The sequence below is a fragment of the Dendrobium catenatum genome, unplaced genomic scaffold (assembly GCF_001605985.2).
Source record: "Dendrobium catenatum unplaced genomic scaffold, ASM160598v2 fragScaff_scaffold_1557, whole genome shotgun sequence".
Classification (NCBI taxonomy): Eukaryota; Viridiplantae; Streptophyta; class Magnoliopsida; order Asparagales; family Orchidaceae; genus Dendrobium; species Dendrobium catenatum.
The window spans coordinates 8590461-8613563 of NW_021320019.1; the positions used below are offsets into that span (position 1 = coordinate 8590461).

Genomic DNA, 23103 nt, shown 5'->3' on the forward strand with positions numbered 1-23103 from the left:
AATTGTCCATGGACAGCGGGTGTGGAACCAGGCATTTTAGATTGGAGATGATGAACTTGAGGGCGGGATAGAGAAGCGGCTTGTCGGAGGTATCACCGATCATCGTCGTTGTGCGAGATGACGACGTTGCCGAAGCGGAAGAGGCCATGAATGAGGCTCAGGAATGGCCTGCTTCTGATACCATAAAGAAACAGAGGAGGCGAGAGACGAACGGAGAAGTGGAAGAAGATGAATAGTATATTTGATTAATTGTAAATGGTTACAGGTAATGGCTATATATAGGTAGTCTAAGTAAAGTAAGTACACGTGGCATCACTACATTGGTAATAAAGAAATAAAGAGAAAATAAGTTGTGCCAGGTGTGCTATTACTCGTGGATTTAAGATTTTATGTAAATTCATATTTTTGTTTCGATTTCTTTTACATAATTTAAAATGAGAATTCTTACAAGAATTAGATAACTTAATTTTACATAGCAAACTAAAAGCTCAATCACCCAAGTCCTTGGTAGGTGAAATACTACTACACATCTGGGAGGGGAGAAAATGAATATTTTGAATACATTGAAACAATACGCAGCTATGCAAGCTCATCATAATTGTCGATCATGCAGGGTGACCTCAGGTAAAGAAGTTGATGAGAAGTCGCTAGCGTGTTTGCTGGGCACCGGTGTATTTATGCGTGAAGACCGCTTTGTTGGTACAAGCACAGTTTCAAACTCTTCCTCATCAAGAACAGAGTTGTCAACAAGGTCATCGACCTCCTTGAACACTGGGTTGATATAAGAATTCAACAGGTATTCTTTCAGCTCCAGGTTTGGCTCTCGGGTTCGTTCCACAGTATCCTTCATCATTGCTTCCTGTTTTCAAAAATCAATATAATGGTTCAGGTCAAGTAAAATTGAGTTCAGTTCTAATTTCTAAATATGGCTCCCCTAACTTCAGCAATGGCTTGGAACTTAGGCTTCGTTTGGGACGGTTTTCTTAGTGCTTATTAAATTAAAGCAATTTTCTAGTACAAAAAAATTAATTATTGAACTAAAAAGCTGTTTTAAGAAGCAGAAAGAAAGCCGTCCCTAGCTTTGTTTGGGACAACTTTCTTATTGCTTCTTAAAATAGTTTTTAGTATAAAATTTTATTTGTTGTACTAAAAAGCTGTTTTAAGAAGCATTAAGAAAACCGTCCCAAATGAAGCCTTACAAATCACAATATAAAGTTCTAAGGTGAGAATATGTTCTCTGTCAAACACAAGCCCAGTCTCTCACAGGGGCTTTGCTTGAGAAAATTGAGAGCTACTTATAATAACTTAAATAGGCCTGATGCACTAATATTTCTGAAGCCATGATGCAGCTACTATTTTATCTCAAAACCTGGGGTGATTCTGTAAAAGAACAGGTTGCAACCATCATAATAATGAAGAAGAAGAAAAATGTTTCAAATTTATCAAATTGCACTTTTAGATTTTTTTTTAATCACAAACAACTCCCAGAATGCCAGCATTCAATGTTCTAGAAAACTTGTAGCATGATATTTTCATATTTGCAATTTCTGAATGGAAAACCTTAAACAATAGATCAGGACAGAGTTTTACAATGCTTTCTAACAGACAAATAATATAACTGAATTTTTTAATATTAAATTTGCGCTAAAAATAGTTTATGACGGAGTTTTACAAAAAAAAAAATTTCTCACTAAAAAACTGCTTTAAGAAGCAGTAACAAAGCTGTCCCAAACGAAACCTTAGTTGGATAAAGATAAACTTGATGACTAAAAGGTAATGCAATCATATATGAAAATTAAATTTATTAACAAACAAACACTAATTTTATTCAAAAATATTAATTTATTGCCTATAATGCATATACCCAAATAATAAAAATAAAAATTATTCAATTTGATTTGTTTAATAATTACTGTCACATTTGATAGTATAATAGAAAAGATCATTATGGAAAAGATTTCATTTAGTAAATAGGGGGGTTGAAGTTTATTATAACCAGAATAAACTGCTATCTTTGATAATAGAACTAAAAAAATGTTCAGAAAATACATGGGATGTGAGGATAGATGTTTGGAAAGAACACCGGATATCGGGGTGGAGATGGCAATAACTTTACGGTTATTATCAATTCATTTATTTTATTTTAATAAGAAGAAAGGAGCTATAGTGTCAAAGTTATTTTCCATGAAAGATGTGAATTAGTTCTCAATGCAACCGAAAGGAACTGTTCAGTCTTCTAAGTATAAATATGCATGCAAGGACAACAAAGAAAATCATGGTGGTAATGTTGTATAAATGCATTTGGAGACTGATTATATATAAAAAAGCAATGACTCATTTGATCGTTATGCGCTCAATTTAGAATCCTATGGTTTTAAATTCAACCTCCATCAAACTAGAAATTCTTAATCTAGCTTGCATGTGCCTGCTACTTGGCTCACTCGTTTGCTTATCCATTCGGCAATTGTACACGTGTGCTTGTCGGCTTGCAATAGCCTCTGAGTAATAAGAAATTATTCTGGGCGGAGTCAGAATGGGAAGTTCCTGTTCGGACTGTGAGTGTACACAGTGTTTTGTACAAAACAAAAAACAAAATGTGTACAAAATTATACACAGTGTACACTCACAATCCAAACAGGAATTTCCCGTCTGGACTCCGCACAAAATAATTTCTCCAGAGTAACACACCCGGATGAATTGCCAACTAAAAGTAATGTGCATGTAAAATTGAGGTCATGTTGGGAAAAATAGAGGTTATTCACAATCTTTGCTTGAAATTCTGACATGGAAATTTCTATGAATTGTTGAGAAAATAACTCCACAACCACTTTCTGAGGCAATGTTTTTAGCACGCAATTAAAAACAAAAAGTACGTTGGAAGAGATGATATATTGATATAATTTTACAAAAACTACTGTTGATTTCTCATTATGTTCTAAACAAACATCAGGTATTTATTGGAAGAATTCTATTAAGCAAATCTCAACTGCAGTAATTAGTTAAATTCTGAAAAAAAATGAAATAACATAGAAAAAAAAAAAAAGAGAAGAGAAAGCAATAAGCCAGCAAATTTAATTTTTTACACGCATTACCTGAAGTGGATATCTTCTGAAAGCAGACTCATAGCGGTTCTTACAGAATCTATGAAACCATATTGTCAGTACAGGAAGAGCAATGAGGAAAGGTGTAGAATTTGCTGCTAGTTTTGTGCTTAACAATCCAAAAAGAACGACTTGAGATATTATCATTGCAGTAATTATGCGTCCATGCACATTTGGCCAGAATGCTGCAGCGCTCTCGTATTCTTGATTGTAGACATTTATGATCTATAAATATTTTCAACCAGTATCAACAAAAAGTAAAATGTGAAACATGGAAAAGTTTTAGATAAACAACTAATTTAAACACAGTTGTAGCACATTAGGATAACACAAAATTTGGTGAAAAGATAATAAGAACCAAGATTCTTCTACACCTCCCAGATTTTAGATAATGGAAAGATCTAAAAAAAAAGAAATTAATCGATCTACATTAAAGATATTGATCATGCCCAATAATAATCGAAAGTGTAGGTTTGAGATGATATACTAGTCAACTATGTGGTTTATTTTGCCTATTTTAGCCGGGCGTAAGTCCATTCAAGAACAAGAACATGTTTGCGCCTTTTCAAGAGAAATTATTATGTGCGGACGCCGAACGCAGTTAACCGTTCGGAGACCAACCAGAATGCACCGCGTCGGTATTACCGAGCCCAGTACCGAGAACGGTACCGAGCCACGATACCGAGCAGGGGTGACGTGATGCATTCTAGTTGGTCTATGAATGAAGTTCGGCATCCGCACAGAATAATTTGCCCCAACATAGAGGTTTTGTATTTTGAAGACTTTGAGAAATAATAGAAATCTGATGCATTCTGACATTAGTTAAACAATCAATTATTTGCTTGAAGGAATGATGGAGAGTGATTATTTAACTGGTTCTCAAGCATCCAATTAGCATTAATTTTTTTTTTTAATGGGTTCACAACATAGAGGTTTTGTATTTTGAAGACTTTGAGAAATAATAGAAATCTGATGCATTCTGACATTAGTTAAACAATCAATTATTTGCTTGAAGGAATGATGGAGAGTGATTATTTAACTGGTTCTCAAGCATCCAATTAGCATTAATTTTTTTTTTTAATGGGTACACGCTTTTCTTATACCTTCATCAAGTTTAAAGCTTCAAGCTTCACCTGAGAATTTGTTTTTTTTTTTTTTTCTATAACAAAAAAACTTAGATGGAATTCAAAAAGGTGAGTTAAACCTGAGCATTGGGAACCAGCTCGAGAAAATATATTCCTAAAACTAGAAATTGGAATCAATCACTAGATCTGAATGAAACAAAACTAATAGCCAATTCGATTCATAATTGCATCAATAGTAACATGTCATAATTTGAAGTAACCTATCATATCTAAGTGATGAAGTAACCTATCATAATAAGCATCAAAGGAAATGTCATCTTATTATCAACGTGAACATTAAAACGTTTAAACTTTGAGATGATACAAAAAACAGCACAAAGTTATCAGTTGCCATGCAAACGGTTATGCAAAATCAAAAGGTCCCAAGGGACAAATCAACGGAAAAATAATTAATAACATAAATAACTATACAAAAAGAAAAAAAAACACTTTATATAAAAGAAATTGCTTACCTGATGGCGAAAAACAAGATATGCCAGACAAAAAAATACTATTATATAAGGAAGTAAGAATGGTGTGACCACAGCATATACAAGACCAAGTAAGAAATATAACTGTATCTGAGGTTCAGATGAACTAAATTCAAAACTTCCAGGGTCCATAGCCTCTTCTCTATCCTTTTCAGTCTTCACAAAGAAAAAGTTCTTCAGGTGATAGATTATCAAAGGTTTCAATCGTAAAATCTCCCCAGCAACTCCTGTCCAACCATCAACCATGACATATGTAATGAAAAATGTAGCTTTCTGGGGAATTGCTAAGCCAATTGTCTTAGGAAACCTGCATTTTTTTATGAAACAGGCCATTATAGTTGACACTTATGAAGCTTTGAGTTAGCGGTTACAAAATGAGCAATATTTTAATCATAATCCTCAAATAAAAAAAAATATTTATAAAGAGAGTTCACAAATTTGAACAAAAGATCTTTGGGCCAAAATAGAGGCAACCTCATCATTGGTCTTTGTACCTCACTGAAAGAATAAGACAAATTTCTCTAAATTAAATCCATCTAGTTGATGTCTCAATTATTAATCATTTATAATAGATGGGAGATCATTAGTAAGCTAGTTCAAATTAAGTTACACAGCATATTTTAAGCATGTCTGAATTATCGTTATGGTGCACGACAACAACAACAACATCAAGCCTTCGTCCCACTACGTGGGGTTGGCTACATGAATCCTTTTTCTCCATTGTGTCTTGTTAAAAGTCAAATTCTCATTTAAATATAATAAAGAAAGATCATTTCTAATATTTTCTAGGTCTACCTCTATCTTTCTTAACATAAGTCAAATCTAATACCACTACTTTCCTAACCGGGTCATCAGAAGGCCGCCATTTAATGTGACCAAATCATCTAAGGTGACTCACTCTAATCTAATTATTATGATGCACAAGTTAGAAAAAACAATGATTATAAGTCTTTGAAGCTTTGAGGTCTTAGAAAGATAAGAAAATTTCACAAATGTTTGTTATCATCGATACATGTAGTTTCCCAAAAGTAGTCCAACGTGTACTTTTAGGCAAACCAAATGAATATGAAAAGAATACTGAAAATTTAAAATTAGTCCTTACAAAATTTTATATAACAGTAATATTATACTAAAACTCAAGTCCTTAATATTAACAAAGTGGGAAAGAAAACATACTCATTAACTGACTGATGGATGAAAGTATTTAGTTGCTGGAATGCAGTCCCAGCAATTATGCTCCCAAGGAATACATTTACAAGCAAAAACATATAATATTTTGACGCTGCTCTTCTCTCCAAAGATGATAATGAAATATGTCCTTCAAACTTGGACATAAGCATCAATATAGTAGGTAGCAAGATAAGAAAAATCTTCAGAGCAATTCCAGAAAGAAGACCTTCAATTAGTGACTTAATAAATTTTCTGCATAACCAAAGCATCCTCACAAAAATCAGGACATAACAAATAACCAGAACTGAATAGAAAGCTTCGAGAAAAAAATAAATAAATAGAAATCAAAGCAGTCAAAAACATGACAATCAATTGATGAAAACTACACACACGCACTAGAATTTTGGCTTAAAAAATACGCACCTTGGCCTTTGCATTGTGAAAGTTTTAATGGATTTTCATGATCAAATTTTCTAGTAGTTTAGATTTAAGATAAGACACTACCTAGAGATTTTGCTCCATTTCATTAGAATGTTATGTTTCGAGTTCATGTTTCTCAAAGGTGCAAGCCTCTATGGTTAATTATCCCTCCATAGTTCATGTCTCTCATAGGCGTTGAGGGCTCTTTTTTAATAACTTCAATACTTTTGAAAATGTTGTTGTAATATATTTTATGAACAGACTACATTTTGGTGATTTCAATTGTTCAAGGAAACTTGAAGATTGTTTCGTGTGACGTAACACCATTTAGCCATTGCTCTCGTTGCACGTGCTCAAACCAACCGTTCAATACATAGAAAAGTTAAATGATTAAGCTAGAATGGGAGAGAATGATGAGAAGAAAGCTTTGTTTTATAATGGAATCCTCTCCAAAATTTAAAAAAAAAACAAATAATCTTGAAATAATTTAAAAGCCAACGTGAAAAGAAGGCGAAATCATAGTTTTAAACAACTTGTTGAGTAGTGTGCTATTAGTTCAGATAATACGCAACATACAATTGACTAGAATTTTCTAAACTCTATGGGTAGACTTTAAATCGCTTGGCTTTAAGGGTTTGAATAAGAAACAAATGAACTCTAGAATGGTCATGATCAGCTTGGCTATTAAAACAACAGATATCACAGAGTTTTATCTACTGTCAATGTAAGAAATGAGGCAAAAAAAAAAAAAACGTTGTAGAATTTTGAAAGAGGCATTAAACATAATAAAGTTCCGCACAACCAACAAACCATACTGATAATAACAATAATGTAGAAGCAAAAAAAAAAAAAAAATGAGCAAGCAATAAATGGAAAGGAAAATAAATACTAGGTATTTTAACATGGAAAATACGCGGACTATACTCACAATTCAATAAAGGGCTTCAAAGATGGAACGGCTTTCTCAATACCCTCAATATTTGCTAGAGACTGAACAAACGCTATTGGGATCATGAAGAAGAAAGTAAGAAAGAAGAATGCAACTGCTATTATCAATCGCCTAACACTTAGGTGGACCAAAGGGATGGCTAGATTTTGCCAGTAAACATCACGAGGTTCAGGGGACCAATCTGTCAACCATAGAGTTGGATTTCTGGTCTGTTGTGTCTGAGCACAAACAGCTGCTCCCCAACGTGTTCGAAATGAAACAAATGCTGCCGGCATGACAGACTTTGAATCCTTCTTAATTCTATTAAGCTCTTCAACCTCCTTAAGAAAGGAAGAAATACCAGTTAAATACATGCAGAATTTGAATTATTAGGAAATCTAAAGAAAACATGACTAAGGCTTTGTTTGGCACTGCTTTCTTACTGCTGCTTAAAACAGCTTTTTAAAATAAAAATTAAAATTTTTGCAAATGAAAGCTACTTTAAAAAGCAGTAAGAAAGCCCGTCCCAAACGAAGCCTAAATCTCCTACATCAAATTCAAAGGGATGTTAAAATGAATGCAGATTTGATAGCAAAATATAATGCTACAGGGAGTTAAAGTATCCATGGCTAAGATTAATAACGGTTTGCATGAAACGATTGAAAAAACTATTGTGTAGCCATTTTAGGTAATGCTAAATAACGAAAACAGGGATAATATGAAAACAAAAAACATTACAGTGACATCAAAAAGTGCATTAGGTAGGTGGCACGTCAAACTTACTAAACTTTTTAGATGGATGGAAATTTATTGGATTTCTACAATGATGATGCAAAAAGAACTAAGTGGCAAGGAAGTTATGAAAATTATGACAATTGACATAAGCCTTTAGGCATAGATTGCGCAACTTACATCTTTAGATAGCTTTTCAATCTCTGATGAGTAGTATTCAATCGCATCCACCTTGTTACCACATAGCCCAAGAAAACCAGTCTGATGAAGGCATATCAGAGAATATTAATGTCGCAAAGTAATCTTAAGCGATGACCTTAAATTCAATTCTCATATATGAAAATAATAGAGGGAAGAACAAAAACTTCAGCAAAACCAACCTTACAAGTTGGTCTTGTAGATGAATTTCTTTCAAACCTCAGCTGATAATAGTCCAACCAGTTCCGCATGTTTTTCTTCTTTTGAACCATATTAGCAAGTTTGTTGGCATCATAGACAATCTACGACAGAAATAAAAACAATGCATCTGATATTCTAGTTATGCAAAGTATTAAACGTTAGGAGACTCCATTAGGCAAGCATAACAAGAGCTTATCTGAGAACAAAAAGAATGTTTATCAACATAAATCAAGGATTATGATAAAACAGTACACATTTAGGGATCACATTCAATATTGCTATAAGCATTCAGAGTGAGATGCAAATTTCCAAACACATTTAGATGTTTAGATATTTTTTAAAGTTGACTGCTACATGTTTACAGAAAAGAAACTATAGTTTATGCTAGAACTAATGCAAAGCACTGGACAACAAGGTCAAACAGTTGAAATATCGCCTCATTATAGCACAAAAAAAGATGTCTACCAATAACTCATAATTAATGCTCATTCCAAAGTTTTTTGAACATACTAAAATAATCATAAGACCATACATGGTAAATGCAAAACATAGACAAGATAATAGCTCGAATAACTTATAATTAATACTTTGCATTGTTTTGCACAAAAAAAAACTAACTTTGCTCCACACTTCATTTTATTATGTTATAAAATTAGTTTTTAACAGAGCTTTATGGCAAGAAGAATGGGTAGAAAGGCCGACTCATTTAGCCAGGGTTAATGAATAATATAGAACAATAAAGAAGCAAAACACTTACATTAATGATTCTATTGAAACAACAAATCGAATACTGTAATTTCCCAAGAGCATGAAGTTTAAATTACAATAATAGTTGGGAATACGCTCCTTGTCTCATTGTATCACTTTATTTACCATATATATTCTTCTGAAACTAAAACAATGTTCATAATATGTATAAAAAAAAGGCAACACAAAACAACTTATAAAAATAAAGTGATTAATCTAAAGAGTTGTTATTTTAGATAAATTCGTGAATGTGGAGAATATAGAAGCACACTACCTGATGAGTAAGATAATGATCAGGATGATTGACCAGGAAAAAGTGCTCTACAAGCTCACCAATTGACTCATCTGGGTCAGGTGGGACATTCCTTACAAGGACCTGCAAGAAATTAGAAAACTAATATCAGAAATGGCTGGTTAAAAAACTAATATCAGAAATGGCTAGGGAACAATCAGAAACTTAGTAAGAGGTCTAAAGAACAAACGATAATATCACCGAGCATTCTTCAATGATTTACTGAAAAAATATTTATCAGCAAAAAGGAACTCATTTTGTTTGTTTGGTAGCGCAGAAAAGTGGTAAAAACAAATATTTCGCATCACCTGTTTGCTGTGTTTTTACGCCAGATGGCATTGAGTTGCCGCATGTATGCCAATAGATTTAAAAAAAAAAGTCTTTAGTCTCTTTAGATATGATTTATGATTGTTCTTATATAATAATTATTATGAGTGCACCACTTATTTTCATATAATTTAATTGCAATTTTAAATTATAAGATTCAAATTTTTTTTAGCAAATTATGTTAATATTTCTTAACTATATATTTTCTTTAATATAAGAATCATATAATTAGTTAATGATAGGTCCGAAGCATACATTTCTATGAAATATTGTTATAATCACGTAAATACAAATTTTAATCATGTAACATATAGTATTGTATTTAATTATAATAATTTAATTATCAGAAATATTCATTAAAATTTAGATATATGTGATGTATAGTGTTTGCATTGCTATTAGAATTCTACCGTTAATATCTTCAGCTGACGTGTTAATGCAAAAGAAAAACATCTTAAAAACTCCACAGAAATCCACGTGAAATAGATTGCAATGCAGGGATAGGGAAAATCATCATAGAGAAAGTAGAGAACAAGCTTAAATCCTTATCTTCTCTAGGATTTTAACAGTAAAAAAATAAATGATAGACAAAGAACATAACAAACTTAACCACTGAGCATTCTTTCGGCATTGCCATGGTAAAGGAATTATTGAATTCTTTGCAGAAATCTTTCATAATGGAAAACTCAGATCCCACATTTAAGACCAATCTTAGGGGGAAAATGTTTTGGGTGAGTCCTCGTGAGCGAGCGCCTTAGGCAAGTCCCCTAGAGAAGCAATGAGTCTTCAAGGTGAGCGATTAGTCTTCTAGGAGAGCGTGACTATGAATTAGGGACAAATATAATTGATGGAGCCATGACTATGGAATTCATAGATATTTCTCCCTTTTGTTGCTTGGACAAGGATATCTATAAAAGACGTATAGCCTTAACTGAAAATAACTATTGAAAAAGCTAAGTCCTCCTAAGGCGAGTGCCTCTTTGGGCAAAGGCTTGTTGAGTTGAGTCCTCTGTTCCAACTCGTTGGAAATATGTGCATTGTTGATCTAATCCTCCAGAGGCAACTTGTAGAGCGATTGCCTAATTTTGCTCCAACTCCTTGAGAGTGAACCTATATGGCACCTATGAGTTACCTACCTATGCATGTATGGACATGCTCATGTATATACTACTATATATTTCGTAATAATCATATGCAGTTTTCTACTAAATGGCTTCTGTACATAGAAACACCGCAAAACAACTAAATCTAGGCAGAGTAAGAGTCATGAGAGGATTGAATAACTAATGTCATGTATGAAAACGATTATTAGGTAAGAAAGATAGGACTAAATAAAAGCCAACTCCAAGACCTTAAGAGAATTCCAAAAAACAAAAACTTATAGAAATGGAATGAAATAAGAAAGGATTCATAAGCAGATAACAAATGATAAATAACAAAGAAACTAGACAAATAATTTGGAACCATCTTTTTAAACTTACTGTGAACTGATCTGGTCGGCGTTTCACTGAGGCTAGAAAATGCAACCTCATTGATGCAACTATTTCATATTCTTTTAATAGCACATAGCAAGTCCAAAAGGTAAAGGTATATGCCATCACCAAGTGGGCCCAAAACCTGAAAAAGGTAAATTTAATATAGAAGAATAAAGTTAGGAACCCGAGAAATTATTCTGTGCAGATACCGGATCGTTCGGAGGCAAATCAGAACATGCTACTTCACCCATCACACAGCCGCGGTACACAACAAAAAAGTGATGTAGCGCATTCTGATTTGCCTCCGGATGGCATCCGTATCCGCACAGAATAATTTTACCAGGAACTAGTTAAAAAGGACTAAGAATAATGGAACTGTGAATATTGCATGCAGAGGATTTTAGCTTTAAACGATGTTTCTCAGGTTTCTCCTTACGTGAGTTTCATAAGCAGGAGTAATTGGAAATGCAAAAGACTGTCAAATCTGCAATGCGTTTTATTAGCTACTAACTAGTGAATTTTCAATTGGCCTTATTACTTTAAGCATCTCTTGTCCTTAGTTTAACCAATTGTGAATGATTGTCTGCTGGATTCGTGTTCTTAAATTGATAGGAGCACTATTGATGCTATAGCTACAGCTTCAAATAAAAAAAAATTGATTGCCTTCGGAATCAACTGCAATCATAACATATGAAATTACTTGCCAGTTGTCAGGAAGCAAATAGTTTTGTTTTGAGAATTTGACAATAGACTTCCCAAACTAGCAAATATCCTCAACAATTAAGAAATTAACATATCCCTACATTTAAAATTACTGTTAGTCAAGAAGATCTAAAACCAAACCATTTTGATAGCATTTTCTATGAAAAGAGATAAAAAAACTAATATGCTTGGTTTTCAAGGATTTAATTCTATTCCATCCATCTCAGTTTCTGCTATCAGAATATTTTCTATGAGTCATAGAACAAAAACCAACGAAGAAATAATGCACTTTGGATAAATAATTATCTTAAAAGTTTAAAAACTCTAGGGAATGTCGTCATAGGAAAAAAATAAAAAATGTTTGGTCAATTTTCCATACAATTTGTCTTCTAATCAACTGCAAAAGATGGTAAATAAAAAACATGATCAATAAAAGAACTAGCATGCTCACTTATTTGATCCGCTGGGGATATTTGATATAGAAAGCTTGTCTATTGTACTGAACTCCAACTTTGAAGACTTGGCAGACTCTAACTCCAGAGTATTATTTGTCCAGTTGACAGGTACCAAGACCGCAAAAGCCAACAAAGTGATAGGAACAAATATTTTAAGCCTGCAAGCGGAAAATCCAAAATTGGGCATCACCATAACTCGAAAACTCTTTCACAGCATTGCCTTCTAGAGAAATAATAATAATAACAAATCAGCCCCTCCAATTTAGGGGTGTAAACTGTAAACAAGTTGAGTTCAGTCGAGTTTATGCCTTTATTGAGCTCGGCTCGTCACTTGGAAAGCGAGCTCGAACTAGAGCTTGAGCTCAAGTCGAGCTTGATAGGCGAGACTCGTGAGCTCGATAAGCTCGGCTCGCGAGCCCATAAACAAGTCGAGCTCGAGCCGGCTCAGCTCACGTAGACCTCTACTTCAATTCCTTGTAAAGCATGCAATTATCATAACCAAAGCGATAGACCATATGGGGAAAAGCACAGGAAAAACAACTTAAGAAATTAATAATCCTTTCTCAAATTCTGATATCAAAATTATAAGAAAGAAAAACACATACCCTAACAGGTATATCCGCAAATAAACAGCAGAATCTAATCCTGCATGGTCAATCAACTCAGGTTCAGGCATTTTGAGAGCAGCAGGCATCCAGTCAAGAAACCTCAAGTATGATCTGAAGTCTAAATTGACAAACTTATGTAGAAATGTGCCAGATCTCGTAGGGCTGCTTCTTACTCCTTTAAGGTACCATTTAGGGAAGTATACCCTGTCATTGAATGGCTGCAAACGCAGTATAGTGAATGCAAGTAGGAATGCAAAGGCAGTCAGAATGTTTATAGATGCAGCGAGGCCTATGTCACCGATTGTAGCCATAATTTCCTGTAAATTTGAGCCAATATATGCAGCGTAAGTAAACATGAGAAAAAGAAAACTCAATCATAAAAGAATATTGAAATGAGAACCATTACCTTCATGAATAAAACATTTCTCAAAAACAAGCAAAAGATAAAAATGCCTTTGAAATACATATTATCATCATCAATATCAATAGCATTATCCCAACAATTTAGGATCATCTTTATAAATCCTCATTTTATATTCTTTTATATAGAATGTTGCTTGAGGTAATTAGGCACTAAAAATATTCTTCGCAAATCATTTTGAACAATTTATATTCATATAACCTTAAGTCCATCCCTTTTCCTATCATCCAATATTAATTTTATTTACCCATTTTATAGAAGTGCATTGTCTATCCTTTGTAATATATATGTTTAAACTACCTAAGTTTATTTTCAATTATCTTATATTCATAGATGTCACTCAAATCATCCCACCAATATAAACTTTCTTTAATTTATCCTTCTTAATTTTTCATATTCATTTTGATATTCTCATTTATGCTCAATTGATGTAGGGAGATTATCGAATAAGCATTACAAACACAGCTCCTCAGAGCTAGAACACACAAACAGTAAAAACAATGCTAAAATCACAAAAATATATTCATTCCATCCCTCTTTCTACTGCTTACAATACTATATATAAGATACTAATAGAACTAACTAGAACTCCAATATAAAATGTTGCTTGAGATAATTAGGCACTAAAGATATTCTTTGAAAATCATTTTGAACAATTTATATTCATATAACCTTAAGTCCATCCCTCTTCCTTTCTAATCCTCCAATATTAATTTTATTTACCCATCTTCTAGAAGTGCATTGTCTATCCTTTGTTATATATGTTTAAACTACCTAAGTTTATTTTCAATTATCTTATCTTCATTTATGTCACTCAAATCATCCCACCAATATAAACTTTCTTTAATTTATCCTTCTTAAATTTTCATATTCATTTTGATATTCTCATTTATGCTATGCTCAATTGATGTAGGGAGATTATCGAAGAAGCATTACAAACACGGCTCCTCAGAGCTAGAACTCTCTAGAAAATAAGTACAAATGTAGGTAAAATGTTCCTAAGGCCCACTCTAGATATCATCAATTTAGCTGTTAATGATATTTTTATTGTTCAACACTTGGATGTACATGACTTTGCCGTCTCAACCACCTAATGGTGGTTTTATAAAATTTATTTATTAAGCCTCCATGATATACATAGTGCGGGTCACATGTAATCATCCAGTAATCCATATCATGCAAGAACTCCAATGTAACAAGTGCACAGCCTAACAGTTCATATTTTCTTTAGTCAGAGTTTTACAACTATAAAATCTTAACACAACCATAGCAGTCTTGAGAGAACCTGCAAATTTAGACTTCACCTACTAGTCCCACGTGTTTGTCCAGGAGGCATCTCCTAGTTCACATGCAGTTAAAATATTTTAAAATGCAAAGTTTTCAGATAGAATCTGCAAAATCTTTCAGTTCATTCTTCCACTGATATGTCAACATCACACAGGTGCAGCAGAAAAAACTTTTTATAGCTGGGATTTTCCTCTTGAATACAATAATTGGCATGAAAGCCAAGTTTTTTTGAAATTAAGAACAAAATGGATTTATATGCATACCACAAAAATATTTTGATACTACATATTTTACATACAATTGCTTAAATTCACTGCACATGGCCCAAATAATCTTATTCCTAAAAAAAAAATCTGCTAATAAGAACTGAACATTATGCCAATCAGAGCATAATGTTGGCTTTCATGTACATAAATTATAAATGAGAAAAAAATCTAAACCATTTATCTCTATTCACACAAACCTCTAACGAAAGGCTGGGGCAGACCTCTCACAAACTCTAGCATAGTAAAGGGCACTGGCAAGCACCACTTCAGGCAGCATGGAAGGAAGACTAGGAGGCAGTTTAATTAAAAAAAAACGCTTGGAGTCTTTGGTACAATAACTAGGTCAAAATTTTAAAAGACCTTAAGAGGATATTGATGGTTTGTAGGAAAATATCATATTTCAGGACATATGTATAAAAACCTCTATTTTTTCTAAGATTGAAAGCTATGAAGAACAAATACTTCTAGAAGTTTTAATATTCAAATTTAATCCTCATGAACACATAGATACACTCAAATACTATAAGTACCTTGCTTGTCGGATTTCAAATTTCAAACAGGAAACTTTCTAGTCCTGCTATTCAAAATGTTAAAAATCTATTGATTTGACTGGTAAATGAAATATAATAGCATGTGATGAATAAATGCCATTTGTTGTCTTTATGTTCCTGCAAATTGTATGCAATATTTGTACTGTTTTGCTGCTCTGATCATATCCTTATTTCTTTGTTTCACGCCCCAATTTCATAAACTTAAGATTCAGACCATGTCCATTCATAGTTTCACAAACTTTGGGGCTATTAGCTATTCTATTTTTGGCAGAATTGAGCAAGATTTAGCTTAAATCCAGCCAAATAGAATTTCACAGATTTTAAATTCTAATATTTTTGATAAATCATGTTTCAACCCCTTATTTGGTTAACCATTCACAGGATTTAGCAGAATTAATGGATTCACTAAATCCTAAACCAAATAACCAAACGGTTTATAAATGTATAACTACTTACATAGTTACATGCCAAACATTTTTCAAGTTTTAATTCTCTCAAGACTTACAAAATCAAGATTACTGGATTTACTAGCTTTTTTTTGCAAGGTCGATGAGTGAATGTAATTACAATTATTACAAATTAACAGTTAATGCACTTGAACTCTCATCTCATAGCTGAGAGCAAAGGTCCCCAACAAAAGGGCCATAGAGTACCCTTTTTTATTTTAAACATAGTAGCAATTAAGGTTGCGACTACTTTGTGGCCAAAAAAAAAAAAAGGAAGAAAGAGATCTATGTGAGCCAAACGACCCTTTCCCAGAATCAAAATAGAAGAATGGATATCCTAAAGCTAACCTGTAGCAGAGTAACCTAACACTCATGCAGTGTATCAAGCACTACAAATTAACATTGTAATATGTTTTCCATGCACTTCATGAGCAACACAATTGCCAGTGAAAAACTACCAAATTCATATAACTTTTCTGTCACATTCTTTCCTCTAACACCATCTTTTTCTAACCAAATTGCTAAATTTTAAAATAAAACAGTAGTAGTAATAGCAGAGCAAGAAGCAACATCGCAGAAGGAAAGCATACCGGATTCGGAACAAAACTAGAGTGCGAGCACTCCCTGCAAAAACCAACTCAGGCGCAGCCTTTCCAGAGATGGCTAAAAAGGGAGAAAGAAAGGCGCGTTGGAGAGTACAGAGAAAGGAAACACCAATGCCACCAAACACTTCCTCTTCTAACTCCTTGTCTTCCTCTTATTAAAGGATTTCACAGCTATCGCAACGCAATCAAAAGCAAGCGTTTTCCAACAGCGAAGCAGAAGCGGAGGCGCCGCGGAGGAAGATGATAAGCACAAAACGGTCGAATGTAATCAAAGCAAACGGACGGCTCCGTGTCATGGGGCCACTATGAAACCTAATTGTCTCATTCACCTTTTAGAGAGAGAAAGAGGAAATTAGTTAGTGCTTTAGTTGTTAATACAGTCGGCATTGACTACCAATTAAGCTTTTAGTAATGTGATCCCAAAGGGTTCGGTGGATTGAGGGGGAAAAGAGCCGTTGAGCTGGAAAAGCAAAGCGAAGTGGGAACTCATCGAGGTGGCAGTGGGCCGCAGCTCGCAGGAAGGACATCTATGCGGGCGGTCGCATTTTGTTGACTTGGTAACCAGCCAATCCGTGCAAGCAGCTAAATTGTACGGCATTATGGAAGATGGATCACCGTCCATTTTTCCATCATAGTGCTTTTGAATTTTGATGTGCGTGGAAGTTTTTTCCCGTATAATGTGAATTTGAATAGATTACCGTTTAAACAGCCTAATAAGTAAAAGATTTTGAAATTTACGGTTACAATTAATTGAGAGCGCAAAGTCAAACTTATTAAACAATAAAAAGGTAAAAGGTAAGCTAAAGTGCCAAAAACATTTTATTCAAAATGACAAAATAGAGCGATTTTTATGTCTGGTTGGGAGATATGTTCCTAATTGTAATAATTCTATTTCTGATTTTAATAAACTAATTATTTTGAGATTTTCTGATCAATTTTGTATTTTTGTTATCAAAAAATGAGAATGATTTTGTACTAGCAAAATTTTTATCATGTAAATAGTATATGTTATAAAATTGAGATTATGAACGTTTTAACTATTTAGTTGATATTTTTAGTCAGGTGATTTTGAAAAAGCAACGATTTTTATTAATTTAAAATTTTATTTTGATATTTAAAAATAGTGCTTTAGTTTTATTAAAGTTTTAAAATATTGTTATATACAATCTCTGATAATTTAATAATGTTTTAGGAACTGTAATTTTTTGCTAAGTTGTATTTGTGCTGCCTATTGTTAGAATATTTTGGCACTTTATGAACTAAATCTAATTATATTTTATTTACTGCAATACATTGAAAGTAAATGTGAGTATGTGATTGAGTAATTATTGTGATAATAATATGTGTGAGAAAAAATAAGTAAAGATTGATTATTCACTAAAGTTGGTTGGAGATTAATTAACATGTACATGATGGTGGATTGATGGATATTCCTTTAAATACTGTGATTTGATGCTATCATATACTAATTCATGTGATACTGATTGAGAGTTATAAGGCGATGATTACTGTGTTGACGGTCAAAGAGTGACAACTATATTTATTGAGCCAACTGTTTACTAATACTGATATGATACTAGAAAAATATCTATTAAATCAGGATTTCTTACTTGTTTAGTATGACTACTAAAATGCATGTTATTGAGGCATTGTCCTATTACTGTACGATTTACTGTTGCAATATATATTTTGTTGTTATTGTATTATTTTAGTGCTCTTGCCACTAGACTATTACGGTTATCGATATGGACACTAATATGAATTTATTATTATTGTTCTTGTTATGGGTTGCAGGCCGATTAATCGACAGAAGTAAAATTCTTCCCGATCTCGCTAGCACTCGAATCCCCTAATATGCCAAAAAATGACAAAATAGGTCACCCAAAGAAATTTTCTAAATAAAAAATATTTACAACTAAGATATTTTTATCCAACAAATAAAAATGATCGATGTATTAAGGGTCGTCGAAAATATTAATGTCAATCAATGCCCAAAAAATTATTTAAAGTTGATCCGAAAGATTGAAATATAAGAAGTTTGATTATCTATCATATTCTAAGCTAAAAATAAACTAGTAATAATAGTTCAAGGAATAAACATAAACACGCTTAATAAAATAAAAAAAGAAAGAGTTATCAATAAAACATTAAAAGACCAACAAAACCTTTCTCAATCAACATTAAGAAGTAAGAACAACATTAGACATGCAAGAAAAACACCAATCATCAAACAATTATAAAAGCACCATCAACTAAATAATATAAAAAGGAACATATAATTAAAAACTCATACAACAATCTAAAGTGATAGAGACCTTAGCACCTAAAAATTACAGCATCAATTAGATAATCATGAACAATCATTAAAGGAATTGAGCTGAAAAGGTTTACTTCATAGGTGCCTCAGACACTCTCTCAGAGAACGAGATTTGTCATAGCATGAGAACATGAGGAGGAGTGATAACATTATATATGTTTCCTTCTTCATCTAGAGAAATTATTATGTGCGGTCACCGTGTCATCTTTTTGTTGTGTACTGTTGTCATGTACCGCTATGTACCGAGTGATGTGATGTATTCTTATTCGCCTCCGGACGGTCCGATGACCGCACAAAATAATTTCCCCTTCATCTAAGGGTGAGGAAGAGATGCACTAATTCATGTAAGTAGTGGATAAATCATGATTATAATTGTCTATATAACTAATGCAACTAATCTTGTGTTGTCATTGGTATTGAGCAAATAATTATTAAGCACAATGTTGGAGCAGGTTGAATAGCACGTTGTAGGTTTGGTTTGGCACACGATTTCATGACACAATAAAGGGCCAAAGCTTTAGATGAGGTTTGCTCACCCAAAGTGGTCTACACTCCACTATTGAAAACACAATAATTGATTTTAATCTCTTTGGCAAAATAACTGAGAAGTATATATAGGATTATGATTATAGATTAACAATAATTATTAATTTAAACTTAAAATATTATAAATTTAATTAATAGCAAAGGGGTTAGTGGTTGGAGGGCTTTTCCTCCTCTCATTTAATGTGAGCTGAATGCACTACAAACTACTAAGTAATATAATTTACTTTATATCTTAGCTATGAAGAAATTGGAGGAGGAGAAGAAGAAAAAGGAGAAAGAAATGTCTTTGAGTCATATTTGCCCACCATTTATATTATGAATTTTGTTCAATTCATTGTAAGTAACTATCTTCTTACTTTTATTTTTGATGATTTTAATTTCTATAGACTTATCTCTCCTAAATCTACAAAAAATATATTATATCATGATTTTATAAGTTTTCACCGAATAACTTTTGATATGTTATAGATGTGATCATTATGAGCAATAAAATATGATTTTATTGCATTTTCACCAGTTAAATATGTGTGTAATAATTTTTAGATAAAATAAGTAAGAAAATAGATAGATTATATAAATGAGTTGAAAAGTGCTATACAATGATTTAACATGATAAAACTGTATGATAATATATACTGAAATGATTGATATGATTGAGTTATGCAAGAATGTTTATTACTAGTCCAAATCTGATATGATGTATGTATGTAATGTATTGATTTATATATATATGATATCCTTAAGATTCATATGGTTCACTAACGGGTGTCAATAGATGGGAGTCATAAGGAGGTAGAGATTGATTGTCAGTTATAAGAAATCGGTGCGATCGATTCATGTGATTTGATGGGAGTTATAAGGGGCGTCACACATTATATAAACATCATTCTAAAAGACAATGGAAGCATATCTTATATTAAGAACATGCAAGAAAAGGTTTAAAAATTATAAATTATATTTATAATTAAGCTTTTATATTAGAATAGTTAAGAAAAAGCATGTTAATTGTACAGAAATTATAAAACCAGGAGTGTAATAGCCTGCATTTTAATTCATACATAATTTTGTTAACTGAGTGAATATAAATCCAAATTATAAACTATCTTCGTCATAACATTGATATTATAGTATTTTATGTAAGGAACCTAAATCCTATCTTATTTAAATAATTTTATATATTTTAGTATTTTTTTCGATTAAATTTGTATTTTCGTTACAAAAATGAGGTAATTTTGTATTAGTAAAATTTTCACAGCTTAACTTTTTATATGTTATAGAAATTGAGATTATGAATATTTATTTATGATTTTTTCGCTGAGTAATTTTGAAAATATAATAGTTTTTTCCTACTAAAATTTTTTTTAGTGTGTCTAAAAATAGTAATTTAGTTCAACTAAAGTTTCAGAATATTATTTTATGCAATATATGATAATTTGGTTAAATTCTAAAAAATATGAATTTTTGTTCAATATGATTTTTGTTGTCTATCATTATGACATTTTGATACTTTCTAAATAATGCTCAATTATATTTTATTTGCTACAATACATTAAAAATAAATTTGAATATGTGATTGAATGACTATTATAGTATTGTGATAATAATGTATGTAAAAGATAAGTAAAGACTAATTGACTTGTTGATTGAAGACTTTTGACTTGTATAGAATCATAGGCCAATGGACTTTTCTTTTAATGTGTGGTTTTGTATTATCCTCACTGATTCATGTGATACATTGATTGAGAGTTATAAGAAGATGATTATTGTGACGACGGATAAAGAGTGATGACTATATTTACTAAGTTAATGATTTACTAACAATGATATAATATTAAAAAAGATCGTGATAATCAAAATTTCTTACTTGTTTAATGTGACTATTAAAATGAATGTTATTGAGACATTATTCATATTATTGTATGAATATATTATTAACATTATTACTTATTATTGATATAGAAAACATGATATATTCATTGAGCACATGATTAAAATATTGATTTAATATTGATATAAAATAACTTTATCGGATGTATACACTCATTTATGATTTTACTATATTGATTTAATTTTTACAGTCTTTATCAATATTTTAATTTAATGTTTTATATAATTTTTCTATTGATTGTAGTATTTATATGAATTTTTTTAAATTATTTGAAAATTGTACTAGTTTACTAATTTTTTTATTATATTGTCATATGCTCATGTGAATACTACTCTTATGATTTAACTGCTGACATGTATATTGCTCATTTGTCTTGTGTTGAGTTCAATTATAAGATTTAGTTTCTTGTTGGGCATGTGAGCTCTTTATATGTGATTAAATATTTTCAAGTCAGGATAAAAGATCAATGTGAGATTGACGAGGATTCCTCAAGTTCTTTTCTTTTTTTTTTTTGTATTTTAATTATTCTTTTGTACTCATGACAGAATAGTTGTGGTAGGAATTTATAGATCATGAGTAATGTGTGTGTGTATTAGAAATGAATACATATGTACATATAGATTTTTTGAATTCTAGAATATATTTTTGTTGTTTGTTTTTTATAAATAAAGTTAGATAGTTCTTATAATTTTTATTAAAAGATAAATGAATGATTTTTCAAAATTAGATTTTATGACATCACAAGGAGTAACCAATTTTACAATAACATTCATTACCTTAAGAAGTATGCATGACCACAAATATGATTTGCAAGCATTCATCACTAGCAACGCATATACTGATTCAAAGCTATTTAAGACTGAAGGGAAAGGAGGCGACCTCAATAATTCTAGATGTATGATTTCATAATAACTATTTAGTAATTTCTAAATTATTAGGGCATATAATCCGATTGTTAAGAATTATTGATGCTGATGAAAAACCTTCTCTTAAATACCTTTATAATGGTATGTATAAAGCTATAAAAATAATTGATATATCAGTAAAAAATTATCTTGATCAGGCACGAATCTCAAAGCAAAATTGAGTTGAAAGCTTCCAAAATTAAATCAAAGACCATCTGAGTTCTGATTTCAGTAAACTTATAGTCAAACTGAACGTCTCAGAAAGACAAACCCATCGACACCAAATTTGACTCAATCCGAGCCCAAATGGGTCCAAATCAAAGGTCTGAAGTGCTGTTGAAGGGTTCAAACCACAATTTGGATTACCAAACGGTTTTGAAATATGGCATGCTTATATTCGAATCGAGCGGCTCGACGAGACGAATCCAACGAGCCCAAGATCATTTAATTTTGAAATCGTTAAGGCATCCAATTGACCAATAAACGATCCATGATCAAGGGGATCAATATCGGCCGTCCATTCAAACACTCCCATTTTTCCCTTGATCATCCACATATTTACAAGCCATGCCACTCTCAAAAAACTATAAATAGGCCCTCATTCTTCACATGAAGGGGAGGAGGAAGAGGGAGAAGAAGAGAAGAAAGGGAGGAATTTGGGAGCTCTCTTGCCATCGACCATCATCGAAGTTCCTGCCAACCACCACCGGGGTTCCTGCCGTCCACCACCGGAGTACCTGCCGACCACCGTCGGGGTTCCTGCCGACCACCGCCGGACTTCCACCCGTTCTCCGACCACTAACGGACTTTTGCCTGTTCGTCGACCGTCGCCGGACTTCCACCAGTTCGCCGACCGCAGCTGGACTTCATCCCAACCGTTGACCACCGACGGACTTCTGC

General features: G+C 32.4%; 1 protein-coding gene across 1 annotated transcript; it reads right to left on the reverse strand.

Moving 5' to 3' along the window:
- Positions 1–467: 467 nt before the first annotated feature.
- LOC110113547 (protein OSCA1) lies at positions 468–16788 on the reverse strand. Its single transcript, XM_020846182.2, has 12 exons — positions 16533–16788; positions 12969–13288; positions 12360–12521; positions 11213–11348; positions 9387–9488; positions 8347–8466; positions 8147–8227; positions 7235–7575; positions 5893–6138; positions 4699–5023; positions 3093–3326; positions 468–859 (listed from the first exon to the last, which is right to left on the reverse strand). The coding sequence occupies exons 2-12, from the start codon at positions 13280–13282 to the stop codon at positions 593–595; spliced, it is 2328 nt and encodes a 775-aa protein (XP_020701841.1). The 5' UTR covers positions 13283–13288; positions 16533–16788; the 3' UTR covers positions 468–592.
- Between the last annotated feature and the right edge of the window lie 6315 nt (positions 16789–23103).

Bases quoted from the DNA above. Each gene is read 5' to 3' on its own strand.
- LOC110113547 (XM_020846182.2), bottom strand. From the start codon at position 13,282: ATGGCTACAATCGGTGACATAGGCCTCGCTGCATCTATAAACATTCTG. The intron at 8,467-9,386 runs GTAGTGTGCTTC...TTTCTGTCGTAG, and splicing joins ATCATTATCTTACTCATCAG to ATTGTCTATGATGCCAACAA. The intron at 5,024-5,892 runs GTATGTTTTCTT...AAAAAAATGCAG, and splicing joins ATCCATCAGTCAGTTAATGA to GTTTCCTAAGACAATTGGCT.